A 14,271-nucleotide genomic window follows, 5' to 3' on the forward strand; every position below is an offset into this window, starting at 1 on the left:
AAAGGTCTGACATGTATACTATTCTGTGTTCACCTAATTTACTTAGAGTTTCCTTCTTTATGTTCAAGTCATTCACCCATTCTGAATTTATCTTGGTGTAGGGTGTGAGATGTTGATCCAAACCTAATCTCTCCCACACTGTCTTCCAATTTTCCCAGCAGTTTTTACCAAATAATGGATTTTTGTCCCAAAAGCTGGAATCTTTGGGTTTGTCATAAACTGTCTTGCTGAGATCATTTATGCCAAGTCTATTCCACTGATCCTCCTTTCTATCTCTTAGCCAGTACCAAATTGTTTTGATAACCACTGCTTTATAGTATAGTTTGAGATCTGGGACTATAAGTCCTCCTTCCTTTGCATTTTTTTTCATGATTTCCCTGGATATCCTTGATCTTTTGTTCTTCCAAATGAGTATTTATGGTTTTTTTCTAATTCAGTAAAGAAATTTTTTGGTAGTTCAATGGGTATGGCACTAAAATAAGGACTTTCTTAAAGAATGACACTGAGATAATGCTACAATGAATTCAGTCAGAGAGAATACTAGAGGCAGAGGATGAAATTTCACATGGAATCATAGGTATGGAGATTAGAAGGGGATGACATATACTGAGCTGGTAGATTTCACCATATTATAGCCTGTACTTACTTGGCAAGGAATTTGAAACTCATGAACTGTTTTTTTTTCCCTTTCCTAGAATTTTCCAAATTTTTTCATTTTTTCCCCCATGGTTAACTGTAGGTAACTGAATCAACAGATACTGAGTTAGCCAGATATGGGGGCATAACTGTTCTGTATTTAAAGTATTTTGCAAACTCTAATGTACTATATTAAATGTCTTCTATTTTTATTACTGGTATTGGCAACAACAATTCAATATTGAGTACAAATGACACATGAGGCCCCATATCATTTATACTCTTTAGGGTGATTGTTGTGAGTGCTCAATGAGGTTTTTTTTTTTTTTTAATGAATGTCATGCTCATTTTAAATTGTCTTTGGCTTTTCTTGTATAGGTCACTACAAATGGCATCATTGCCATGAGTGAACCTCCTCTTAAGGAAGTCACTCCTGGTCGATTCCCACCTTCCTTTGGAGCTGTTGCACCGTTCCTGGCTGACCTGGACACAACAAATGGTGGAAAGGTTTATTATCGGGAAGATTCTTCCCCTGCTGTTGTCCAGCTGGCTTCAGATTGTGTCCGAAGAGGTTTCCCTAAGGTCTCTTTCCAACCCAAAAGTGTGGTGGTGGTCACCTGGGAATCCGTGGCTCCTTACCAAGGATCAGAAAGAGATCCAATCCAAGAAGGCAAGGTAAATATATTCCCTTGGGTTCTAACACAAATATTCTTATCATACCAGTCAGTCACCAAACATTTATTAAGTTCCCGGTACTCTGCTAAGTCCTGGTAATGCAAAGAAATGTGGAAACATGGAGCCTTAAGGATCTTGAATTCTAGAAGGGGAGATAACATGCAGATATCTAGGTAAATACAACGTTTATACACACACACACATATATATAATATATATGAATGTAACCTGAAAGGGAAAAACATTAACTGCAGATATCACAAAGAGAGAAATGTAATGAGACTAAATAGAAAGTTTTAGAGAAACATTCCATTCTTTAGTGAAAATTTGGCTTTCTTTGTGTACTCAGCCTTAGCATAGACATGAGTACTTAATAAATGTTTTTTGAATAACTGACATCAGCTAGTACTTTTAATTGTCAGTGGAAAGCAGTGAGTACATAAAATAAATTTGAATGTGATTGTTCATGGTGTAGTTCTGCTTCATAGGTAAAATCACTTTATAGTGAAATCCTTTAAGTATTTATTTAAATTAACCTCTAAGAACAAGACCCAAGACAGACTTGTCTGATTCTGAATTCAATGCTTTATTCCTTTTGAGAGCTCACTTGTTACTTAAGCAGAAAAAATATGCAAATCAATACTGGTTCTGAATTTTAATTAAAAATGATCCCAACACATTGGCCAAATGTTTAAACATATACTAGATTGACTTGTGGTCATGTTTGTTAGACTGATTTTTTTGGTGCTTTATCTGCGAAACTGTATAAACTATTATTTTCTATGGTAAATGAGTAGATATAAACCCAGTTTGACTTAAAATACTAAGTTTAATGATGGAAAAGTTTCTTTCCAAATCTAGCTAATTGCATCCTTATAAAGAGAATAGTAGGGAGCAGAGAGGAGGCTCGGTGGCTTGAGAAGCAGGCCTAGAGATAGGAGGTCTAGTCTGTCATCAGACACATCTTAGCTGTGTGACCCTGGGCAAGTCACTTAACCCCTATTGCCTAGTCCTTACTGCTCTTCTGCTTTGGAAACTAATACACAGTATTGATTCTAAAACAGAAGGTAAAGGTTAAAAAAAGAGATAGAGGATAATAGCTACTCTTGTTTAATTAGCACTTTAAAAATGCTTTTCTACAAAAAAAAGTGAGTACATATATTCAATTCAGTAAACATTTATTAAGTGTTTGCTATATGATAGACACTATGCTAAGTGCCAGAGATACAAATAAAGAAAAGATAGACAGTCCTTGCCCTCAAGGAGCTTACTATCTAATGGAAAAAGACAATCTACAAAAAGAAGCTAAAAAATCAGAAGAGGGGGAGAAGCTAGGTAGGAAGAACCATATTTGAAAAAGTGGAAATCAAGCAGAGTTGCTAATGGAAAATGAAGTGTTACCTGGAAAGTTCTGAGTTCTCTAGAAAGAAAGGCTTTGGGAAGAGTTTGTAGTAGATTTACATATGCATATTATATACATCTATTAGTATTATTATCCCCGTTTTATAGACAAGGAAATTCAGAAGGGCTAATTTCAAACAGAGTTCAGAATCAAAGAGCTAGGAAGTGTAGGAACCAGAATTTGCATCCAGGTCTCCTGACTTCAAGTATAATGCCTCTTTGACTATAGCATACCAATCAGTCAATGAATATTTATCAAGCAATTATGCTGTGGCTCATACTGGTAATTATTGAGGGAGATACAAAGATGTATGAGATAGGGACCTAGGCCTCCAGAAGTTTGCAGTATAATAATGAAAAGCAACACATATGCAATTTAAATAATACACTGTTATTTTAATACAAAAGATAAGTTTTAAGAGTGAAACGTGTGATGCAGACAAAGTGCTACCCGAGTTAAGAGGGAAAGAAAACTGGAACTGCAAGAGTTAGGTAAAAGTTTTTCTGAGGAATTGGATTTGAACTTGAAAGGTAAAGATCTGGCTAATTGAAAGATCTAGCTAACCTAGGTCTATATCCCAAAGATAAGGAATTTGAAATTGAGGGGAAACCTGCCAATTAGAAAATGGCTGAACAAGTTATAGTATGTGACTGTGATGGAATGCTATTGTGCTATAAGAAATGACCAGGGGTGTGGTCTCAGGAAAACCTGAGAAGTCTTATATGAACTGATACAAAGTTAAATGAGCAGAATCAGGAAAACACTGCACACACTAATACCTATATTGTAACAATGATCAACTGTGACAGTCTTAGCTCCTCTGATTGAAATAGTGATCTAATATAATTCCAAAGGAATAATGAGGAAAAACTCTATCCACTTCCAGAGAGAGAATCAATGAACTGAGTATAGATTGAAACATATTATTTTTTCACTTTCTTTATTTTTCTTCCTTTTTTTTCTTTTGTAACATGGCAAATATAGAAATATGTTTTATATAATTTCACATGTAAAATTGGTATCATCTTGCTTGACTTCCCAGTGGATGGAGAAAGGACTGGAGGGAGGAAGAGAATTTGGAACTAACATTTTTTAAAATAAATGTTAAAAATAAAATAAAAAAATAAAGATCTAGCTAAAAGATGAAAATCTTCTTATATTTTGTTTGGTTCCGGTGAGATCTGAGTTTTCATTGGTTCAAGGAGTTCTCAGTGAAGAACTTCCTCCCTCAATACAGATTGGCACCCTCTGTGCAATTTGTGGTCTTAGAGAAGAACTAAGGAAGGTAAGTAACTTGCCTAGGGTCACATAAGCAGTATGTGTCAGGTAGAGATTTGAACCTAAGGCATCCTGACCGAGATCAATTCTCTATCCTTTTGGGACATTGCCTCTCATTTTTGTGAAAATAATCAAATTATGGGGAAGACCTATGCCAGTTTATCTTTGAGGAAAAATAATAAATTGTATTTCCTACTTTTGGTTAATTTTGTTAGATCATGGAACTGAAAGGAACCTTGCACTGGAATATAGTCCATTTCCATGCCTTTGTCTAAGACTTCATTTATATTTATATTTAGTGTGGTTGAATACTTCACTTGGCTCCTTGTTGTTATATTGCTGACTGCTTGCTCCAGGAGAACTCAGAACCAGATAGTCCTTCACTTGCCATCTTTTCACAGTCTAAGGAATGAGAGTTTCTTTGATAGCAAGATCTTATGTCACATTCTAGAAGTTCCAACAGGGCAATCATTGGCTAACTTTGGTATCACTGGCTATACCCAACTATCTCTTTTTTTGAAACAGAAAATTTATAGCTGACATATCCTTAGACAAAGCTCCAGTTTAGAATACCATGGAAGATTTGTAAATCACTACCTCCCCAGTTAGCTAAGAAGTTTATGCTGGAATGGGGCTTCTGAAACAAAGGCAGGGTGCTGCCCCTCCCACTCGCTACACTTTACCTAACTCTTGCAGTTCCAGTTTTCTTTCCCTCTTAACGTGGGTAGCACTTTGTAATCTACTGAAGATTATAGGAATGGAGCCGGGCATGAAAGGAAAAGACTGGGCAAAGTACTCCCTGAGCAGTCTGACTTTATTTGGTGGGCAAGGCAAACAAGTCAGAGACCTACAAATTCCCCAGTTGAATCTGAAACACCAAATCATCAACTATGACAGAGTTTTAAAGGCAAAAAGAGGAACTTACAGAGTATGGGGTAAGAATTACAAGGGTCATTCTCAACATAAGCAAGTGGAACTTAAAGGTCATGATCAGGTCAGGACATTTAACTCAGGCTTCTTACAAGTCATTCTTGATGTAGTATATTCTAACTACCTCTTCTGAGAAATCCTCTGAGCCCATTTAGGGTTTGCTGTCCTACATGAATCAATTTGATATAAAGAATAGTATCATGTAATATAATCACACACTTAGGATTAGTGTAGTAACACGCTTATGGTAACATAAAAGCATTCCTCATGTACAACCCTGGGACAGCATTCTTAATATGGTTAAATACACAGACTTTTGCTTGGGACTATAGTCTTACTACAAATCACCTGGTTGCAAAGTATCAAGCTAAAGGGATTCTTGAGCTAATACAAATGAGTGGCTGCTTAATTAAACTTCCTTCTTCCTTCAGCCCTCTCCAGATAAATCTGAGAATGGGCTACTACAATCCAAATACATAGAAGGCACTCCTCTGTGGGTGACACATGGACCAGAGAGGGCATTCCCCTACTGAAGTGCACAGATAATGATGGAATGGGAAGAAGAGGAAAGGAAAGAGAAGAAAATGAAACAGTCAAAGGTGGTTGGAGATGCTGGAACAGAAGTATCAGGGACGACTGGTGGTAGTTTAACAGTTGTTGATCTGGCAATGTTCTCATCTTGACGATTGTCCACAGGGAAGAGTGATCTTGGCAGTAGCTGTGGGGAAGCTGTCTTTTAAAGATGGGCTGCCTGGGGGGTTTGAATGCTGATGCCAGGCAGGAATGAGGATCAATTGTGCTGATAGTCTAGAGTTATAGGGATACATTAGAAAGGAAATTGCAATAAGCATGCCTAATATCTAGATGGTTCTTCAGTCATCATGGATTTTATACCTAATCAAGTCACAATTGCTGGAAGTCAGCAGGGTCAGAGTCAGGGTCCAAATGTTCACCTATGGACTCAGAAATTTTACTTGGTAGTTCCATGGTCCCATTTTGGTCATTTTGGAGTGGTAGAAGGTGGTACAGCTGAAAAACAAAGCCACACAACTTGTATGCTGAGAGAAGAGAGATGTTTAAAGATGTGAGGGGAAATAGTTTATAATTACCCAGGGAAATAAGAGGGGAAGAAATGAAATGGATCCTTCTGGCTGAAAATTTCACAGTCACTGAAAAGATATAACTTAATAATAACTCAAAAGATACAAAGCTATTGAAGTAACAAGGAGAGATTTCAACTTTCAAAATTTCAAGCTTCAGAACTTCAAGGTCTTAGATTTAAGTAGTTAACGATTTTGAAATAATAGGAGAAATACCAGGGTCAATCCATACTTAAAAGAGGTGTCAAAGAAAGACACTAGACTGGACCAGTAGAGGCAGCTTCTTTTGCTGTAGAGCCTATTATGTAATTTCCAAGGGGAAAAAGAGCATGAAAAGAGCAATATTAAAGGACATTAAAAAGAGTAATTCTTGAAATTAGATTTCCCTCTTATGGGGAAAAGAAAGTATGGAAGGATCTGTTCCTTGTATTCAGACAGGGATAGGGTAGAAACATTGTAGGATTTGATCTTCATAGAAAGAGTATCAAGAAACAGTGAAATGGGTGGAGGCCTAAGGAGAGATAAAGTGAGAAATGTGTGGCAGAGAGCTTCATGGTGAGGCAGGTCCTTGTAGAAAAGATACTTCACAGTATGCCATTTGTAAAAGAAGGGACTTGTGGACTTATATTTATTGAGTTTGCTATATGAGAAGGAAGAAGGGCAATACAAATGAGTTCCTTGCTTAATCTCAGGCAGACAGTTAGAGAGGTATAGGAATGACAGAGTGGTTCAGTTTGGCTCAAAGTTGACTTAGATTGACAATTGAGTCAGGGTCGAGTTTTATCTGGCTCTTCTCCAATGTCACTACCTCAACTTATTCAGGGAATGGCAGAGTGCTGATGTCCTGAATGGTGGTCCAATAGTCTCATAACAGTCATGCCTGAAAGGAAGAATCTCAAGAATATTTTGTTTCAAATTCCAAACATTTAGAGCACAATTCAGAATTGAGATTTATTGCTTTCAAAGCAGTTCAACTCTCCTAACTTAGTATTAACTCACAGCACATACACTCCTTATTTTGAAACAAATATAATTTAGAAATTATCAGTGGAGAAATTAAAGCATTTCTCTTTGTCATCTTTTCTGATTATTTCAATATCTGTCTTTTGTCTTGGTCCCATTTCAATGTGGCCAGCATTGATGATGTGTGTGAGAGAAAAATAATACACACACACCAATAGTAAAAGTTTATTATTCACAATTTCCTCTTTCTCAGCCATTCAGACTGAGGACAAAGTCATGAGCTTTTTTTAATAGCATCTGCTTATTGACATAGATAGTACTCAAAATGAAAACACTGGAATAGAGCATCCCTCTTATTTTCTACAAAGGGAAGAAATAAATTTTAAATTCCAAGTTCCCAGCTCTAATTTTTTTTTTAAAGTAAGGCTAATCCTTTGAAGATTATTATTGGTATCTAGGTATTAAACTCTTAAAAGTAGTCTCCACAAATTTTATTGTTTAGCTATACCCAATTCTTTAACTAATTGGAAAGCTTCCTTAAAAACTTCATACATATTTTACTCACAGAGTTTTAGCCTTTGTCATGTAAGGCTTAACAAGAAGTCTACCCCTACCACCTTACCTGCAGCAATTTCCCTAGTGGGCTATTGATAACAAACACTTAAAACCATTACTTAGGTGTTATCAGGTATATCTTAATCTGGTTACATGCATACACTTTTGTATGAGACTATATTCTTAATATAAATCACATGGTTGTAAGGTATCAAACTAAAGGGATTCTTAAACTAATACAAATGAGGGGTTGCTTAATTAAATTTCTTACAGTCATTTTGAGTATTTGGGGGTGTTTTTGGAGATTTTAAACTGAATTTAAAATTCTCTCCACAGCGAAACACATTCCAAGCTGTCCTAGCTTCCTCCGACTCCAGTTCATATGCCATTTTCCTTTATCCAGAAGATGGTTTGCAATTCTATACCACATACTCCAAGAAGGATGAAAACCAAATTGCTGCCGTGGTTGCATTTAGTCAAGGTTTAACGGGTTTCTTATGGAAAAGTGATGGTGCCTACAACATATTTGCTAATGACAGAGAGTCCATTGAAAATCTGGTCAAGTATGCTTTCTTTGTTCTTAAGTATATAGTCTTCTCCCTGCCATCCTGTGTCCCTCTATTAACCACTTTGGCTCTTCCTGTTTTTCAAATGGCATGGTTGTATGGCACCTGAGGGTGTCTGTCTTCTGTGACTTACTTTTAAAAAATATATAATTTTGAAATTTTATTGATATTGTTTGTTTTTATATCAGCTTTGTTTCCAAGTATAGCCTTCCCCCCATATTCAATGAGTCATCTTTTGTGGCAGAGAATAAAACAGAAAGAAAAAAGAAATTTTAAAAAAGCAGTTCCATAAAATTAACAGACATAGAGGATCATAGCTCTGTAGCTGGAAGGAAGCTCAGTGACCACTAATTCAACCCCCTCATTTTACATACAAGGAAATTAAGTGATTTACCCAATATCATATAGGTAGTGAGTGTCATAGGTAAGAATTAAATCCAGTTCCTCCAATTCCAGGGTTAGTGCAGTGCTCTTTCCACTGAATCTAATATCTACAGTATTTCCCAACCATCAGCTATGACTTACTTTTTAGATTTCTGTAATACCTTTTATGAGTAAAGAGTTCATTCTCCTGTGTGAGTCAAGTAACCATCTGTCCTGTGTTTATGGGATTGTCATGACTGCCAGCAATTTGTATTAGCACCTCAAGGAACATGAAGCACCAAACCCTTCTCTTAATGTGAGCCCAGGCTCTGAGGGAAAAAAAAGCCCCAAACTTTCTATAAGGAAAGATTTTCAGAGTAGGAAGTATTCGAAGCAGGTTTCCTTTAAAAAAAAAAAAACTATATCTGGAGTCAAGGCACCTTAATTCAAATCTTAATTTAATCACATAATTTTTATGATTTTGGGCATGCCTATTAACCTCCTGAGGTCTCAGTTTCCTCATCCTTAAAAATGAGAGAGTGGGGCTAGATGACTTTATGGTTCTGACTAGCTCAAAAATCTATGCTCTAGTGGAAAAGGAGAAGATATTTAGACTGGACTTTCCTGACCAAAATTAATTTTCTCTCTCTTTGTGTCTCTGTTTCTGTCTCTGGCTGTCTCTCTTTGTCTTTCTCTTGACTGTTTGTCTCTCTCTCTCTCAATTAACTTCAAGGGTGCCTTGATTTTCTAACTTCTTAGTGTACTTCTAAAGCTTTCCTGAATGATGGCATATTTTCGTTTTCCAGTCTGTCTTCTCTATGCATAAATCTGTTTTGGAACATTAAAAAAATATCTATAGTATAAGCAAAGGAATAAAACTGAGGCAGGGGTGGAGATTAAAGAGAAAAGGAAAGAGAGAGTCAAAAAAAGGGATGGATTTAAAAGGGAGGAAGGACAGAACATTTTTGGTAGCTTGGGTATTTATCACTAAGAATCTTCTTATAAGCGAAGGATTTTCACCAATAAGATGAGAATTAATGACATTTTAAGACAAAATAGTTTCTCTTAATTTCATCTCCCAAACAAATAACTCAAAGGAGATTTGTTTAATTGGGAACAACTTCTCTAGTATCTATGAGTTCTCTGTGCTCATCAGAACATAGCACAGTACAGTGGCCCTGGGATTTCTTAGTCCTGTGGCACATCAGATATCCATTCATTTGAACCCATTCTCCCAGGCAATGCCACTTTTGATAAGTATGCTATTTTGGTACACTACAAAAGATTTCAGATACATGGGGCTTAAGGCCTGGGAGGGTTCTGTTTTATGTCTATATGGGCTATCTGTGATTTGTTTACTAATTTTGGATAGGAATGCTTTCTGAGAGTTGCTGCTCTATTTTATCCCTAGGAGTAGTAATGCAGGACGTCAAGGAGTCTGGGTTTTTGAGATTGGGAGCCCTTCCACTTCCAGTGGTGTAGTGCCAGCTGATAGCAGCCTTGGACCTGATGGTGCAGAATATGAAGATGAGGAGGATGAAGACTATGACCTGATGAGCGTGTCTGAGAGGTCTCTGGGCTTCGAGGATGTGGGCACCACAATTGACCCATATGACATCCCCAGGAGGGGAGATGAAAATACATATGATGTGTTAAATCCCATCTCACCACGTCATGCCAGTACAGAGAGACCACCTCTAGAAGAATCCATTGTGGAGGGTCAGTACCCGGATCCTTCCACTAGGGGAACCAAGTCATTCCTGTACCCAGCTGAGAGATTTCCCCAACAGGTCATACATGTGGACGAAGTAGAGGAAACAGGGATTGGTAAGGAATTTGCTTCATATTTGAGAACTTCAGTGCATGTATGTGAGTAAGATTTATGTTTGAGTTGCCATTGGTATACAATGTAGATAATTCTGCTAGATTTGTTATATAGAATTCAAAGAATTTAGAATTAGTAGAGACTTAAGTGATTATATAGTCCAAGAATTCCCCAAAGGGTCTGTAACTAGATTTCAAGGAGCCTATAAACGAGAACTTATTTTTCCCCAGATTATATGTTGATAAAATTTTTAATACTGTTTTCTGAAATTTTCTTGATTATTCTAATATTTTATTCAATCCATTTTTTCACCCTCCATTCCACTCTTCCCCCTTCCTCAAGATGGTAGGTGATATTGTTTATATGTTCATCATCTTCTGAAATAAGACATATATTGCTTATACTAGAGAAAAATTCATGCAGTAAATAAAGTGTAGAATAGCATGCTTTGAACTGGGATTAAATTTTTTTTATTTTATTTAAACTTTTTAAAATTTTAAAATATTTTTCCATGGTTACATGATTCATTTTCTTTCCCTCCCCTTTTCTCTCTCCTCTCTGGGAAATGACAAGCAATTCCACTGGGTTATATTTGTGTTATCACTTGATACCTATTTCCATATTGTTCATTTTTGTAATAGAGCAATCTTTTGAAACCAAAACCCCAAATCAGGTACCCATATAACCAAGTGATGAATCATGTGTTTCTTCTGTGTTTCTACTCCCACAGTTCTTTCTATGTGGATAGCATTCTTTTTCCTAAGTCTCAGGATTGTCCTGGATCATTGCATTGCTACTAGTAGCAAAGCTAATTACATTTGATCTGAACTAGGATTTTAAAAAATCTTTATTTTCACTAACTTCTAATTGAAATTTAGCATTTACTTCAATAATTTAAAAAGCATACTTTTGAGAAGAGGTCCATAGTCTTTACCAGAGTGACAAAGAAGGTCTTGATGAGAAAAAAAATTCAGAATCTCTGTTCTAGTCCAACCTCCCTCAGATCAACAGAGAAGAAAACCAAGGGTTAGGAATAGAGCAATAATGCTGGTAAATGTTTAACAACCAGCTCTCAAACAACAATGACAACCACATGTATACCTGATACACTTTTAAGGTTAATCTTCATTCTAGATATTTTCTCTTTCACTTTCTTAAAAACATCAAAACACTAAACCAAACCCTCATTTGTACTATTTGCTGATATCTATGGTTTAAATGTTCACACTAAAAATGTAATAATTGATTCTCTCAGGAGTCTATTTGAGCTGACTCCAAACACGACTTTGTGATAAGACATCAATTTGGAGATGAGGACAGTTTGAGAGTTGTAGTGTAGAAGCCTTCAGAGATTAAGTAGCTTTTCAGAGTTAGGACTGTGACTATGGAGATAAGGTCAGGGTGTTTTCCCATATCTCCTAGCAGTACATCCCACTCCTTTAGAAAATAGGGCTTTGAGACTCATATTTTCTCATTTGTAATTCTTAGCATATGAGATAGGATGTGAGAATTGATAGGCAATTTCAGAGTCATCTTGTCTACTCAATGAAAAAGTCTCTTCCATCCAGTCATTGTTAGATCTTTTCTTGTAATGGGGGAATTATAAGGCAGCACACATCATTTTCAGTCATCTCCAGTCGTTTGAAAGCTCTTCCTGGACTCTGCCTCCTATTTGTCTAAATTCTTACTTCAGCAGCTTAAATATAATAAGTAATTCTTGTTCTACATGATAACCCTTTAAATATCTTAAGAGAGCTATGATTTCCCCTCTAAGTCTTTCTTTTGTCTAGCCAAAGCATCCTTATGCCTAATATTTATCCACCTGTCAACCTGAAATCATTTTCTAAGTTTTGCCCATGGTATATTTAGGATAGTTATTATTTTCCTTTTAACTCCTATGTTTATTGCTGCGGTGGTGGTCTATAAAGACCACAAATACAATTTGATAAAAACCTATTTTTAAGCTAGTTTTTGAGTATAGGATTTAATACCTGCCTCAGTACCATAACAGGATTTAAAAAAAACCCTTAATTTCTGTCTTAGTATTAATTCAAAGATACCAAAATTTCTGTCTTAAGTATCAGTTCTAAGACAGTAGAGCAGCAAGGGGTAGGCAATTAGGGTTAAATGACTTTGTTACGGTTCTACAACTATGAAGTGTCTCAGGTCAAACTTGAACCCAGATCCTCCTGACTGTAGGCCTGGAGCTCTAACTACTTACCTGTCTCTTTAAATTAGAATTTGAACCCAAGTTTTTTAAAAGTTATTTAGTCAATTTAGAACATTATTCCTTGGTTACAAGCATCATATTCTTTCCCTCCCTCTTCTCCCCCCACCCCTTCCTTTAGCTTATACACAATTCCACTGATGAATCCAGGTCTTTCTAATACCATACCCAATGCTCTCTCCACTGTTACTATGTAAATATGAGTTATTAACATCATTTAAAAGAGATAAAATAAAATAATTTTAGGTTCCTCCCATTTAAATCTATTTTGCTGAATTATACCATGTTAGCATGAAAATAATTTTTTAAATGAACACAGTTTATTTTCAATAGAAATATAAGAGGGCTTTGTTATAACACAGATTCAGATTGCTACAGGTCAGATTTTATTCCAGAAACATGTATGTGATTGGCATGGGTTAGTGAAAAGAATAACTGATTTGAAACCAGAAAACTCAGGTTCAAATACCAGTTCTGTTCCCTTCTCCCTATATAATTTTTGGGTAAAACTATTCACATTTTAGATACTCTTTCCTGATCTTTAAAATGGGAAGGTTATAGGTGATCTCAAAAGTACTTTCCATCTCTTAAATCCTATCTCTAAGGGGAAGATGGGTAGCACAGTGAATGGAGTGCCAAACCTCAGATCAGAAGAACCTAGATTCAAATTTGGCCTCTGACATTTTTTAGCTGTATAATCCTGGGCAAGTCACTTAACCCCTTGCTGCTCTTCTGTCTTAGAACTGATACTCAAGACAGAAGTTTTGGGTTAAAAAAGAAAAGAAATCCAAAAAAAGTCTACTTTATCCACAAGTTGTGTGCACAAATCACTTAACCACTCAATGCCTCAGTTTCTTCATCTGTAAAATTAGGATGTTGGGCTTGATGACTTCCAACTTTTCTTCTAGCTCTAAATCTATGATCCAAAGGTACACAAAATGCTTGATTCATAATTGTTCCATGGAAGGTCAAAGCAAATATTACCCTCATTTTACAGACAAAGGACTAAGGCTGAGATGGAATGACATACTTGTGATCACACATTGAGTTAGCAGCAAATTCTACCTCATCTGACACCCAGACCAAGGCTCTTTCCACCACCTCACCCCACCTTTCTAATGATGTTTGCATCCCCATCTCAAAAGGTATTATAAGACTTTTGGGAAGTTTTATTGCCTCATTTTTATCTTCTTATTGTGATTTTACTACATCGCCAATGAAAGCAGTCAAAAGTCACATTTTGTACTTTGAATATCTCATTGGAAATTCTTACAGAAAGCTCTTGCCAAAAGTGTAGACATTCTGATTTCATGAAGGAAAGGTGGTGATTTACCTCAGGTCACATAACAAATCAGTGGCAAGATAAGGAAAAGATTGTATTATTTCAACTCCTGGCTGAATGGTAAAAGCATCAGTGCCTGTCCCTCCTTGAAACATTTAATCATTGGTGTCTAACATGATACTAAAAGTTCTCAGGAACATGGCAATCTGCCTCTTAAAATTGTGTTTCCAATTAATCTGCCCCAGATGTTTTGGATTCATTTCCTTCAGATGTATTTATTCACTTGCAGATGTCTAGTTTGATTCTCATTCTGTTTTCTGCCATGTTTCCACCCTATCTAGGTATGTCTGGATTTCTCATTTGTGAAGGAACCATATTTTAAGCAAGATCATCTCCACCTCTCCTTACCTATGGTGGGATATTTTATGTTTGTTGAAAGGAGATTTATCCTAGTAAAAGCTTTGATGTG

General features: G+C 36.3%; 1 protein-coding gene across 1 annotated transcript in view; it reads left to right on the forward strand.

The window, feature by feature from the left end:
• NID1 (nidogen 1) overlaps window positions 1-14,271 on the forward strand; it is a 127,441-nt gene that overhangs the window by 29,260 nt on the left and 83,910 nt on the right. Inside the window, exons 2-4 of the mRNA XM_001378382.4 lie at window positions 1,015-1,311; window positions 7,876-8,102; window positions 9,880-10,295. Of these exons, the coding sequence (XP_001378419.1) occupies window positions 1,015-1,311; window positions 7,876-8,102; window positions 9,880-10,295 (940 nt within the window). The remainder of the gene's footprint in view (window positions 1-1,014; window positions 1,312-7,875; window positions 8,103-9,879; window positions 10,296-14,271) is intronic.

The sequence above is a fragment of the Monodelphis domestica genome, chromosome 2, assembly GCF_027887165.1.
Source record: "Monodelphis domestica isolate mMonDom1 chromosome 2, mMonDom1.pri, whole genome shotgun sequence".
Classification (NCBI taxonomy): Eukaryota; Metazoa; Chordata; class Mammalia; order Didelphimorphia; family Didelphidae; genus Monodelphis; species Monodelphis domestica.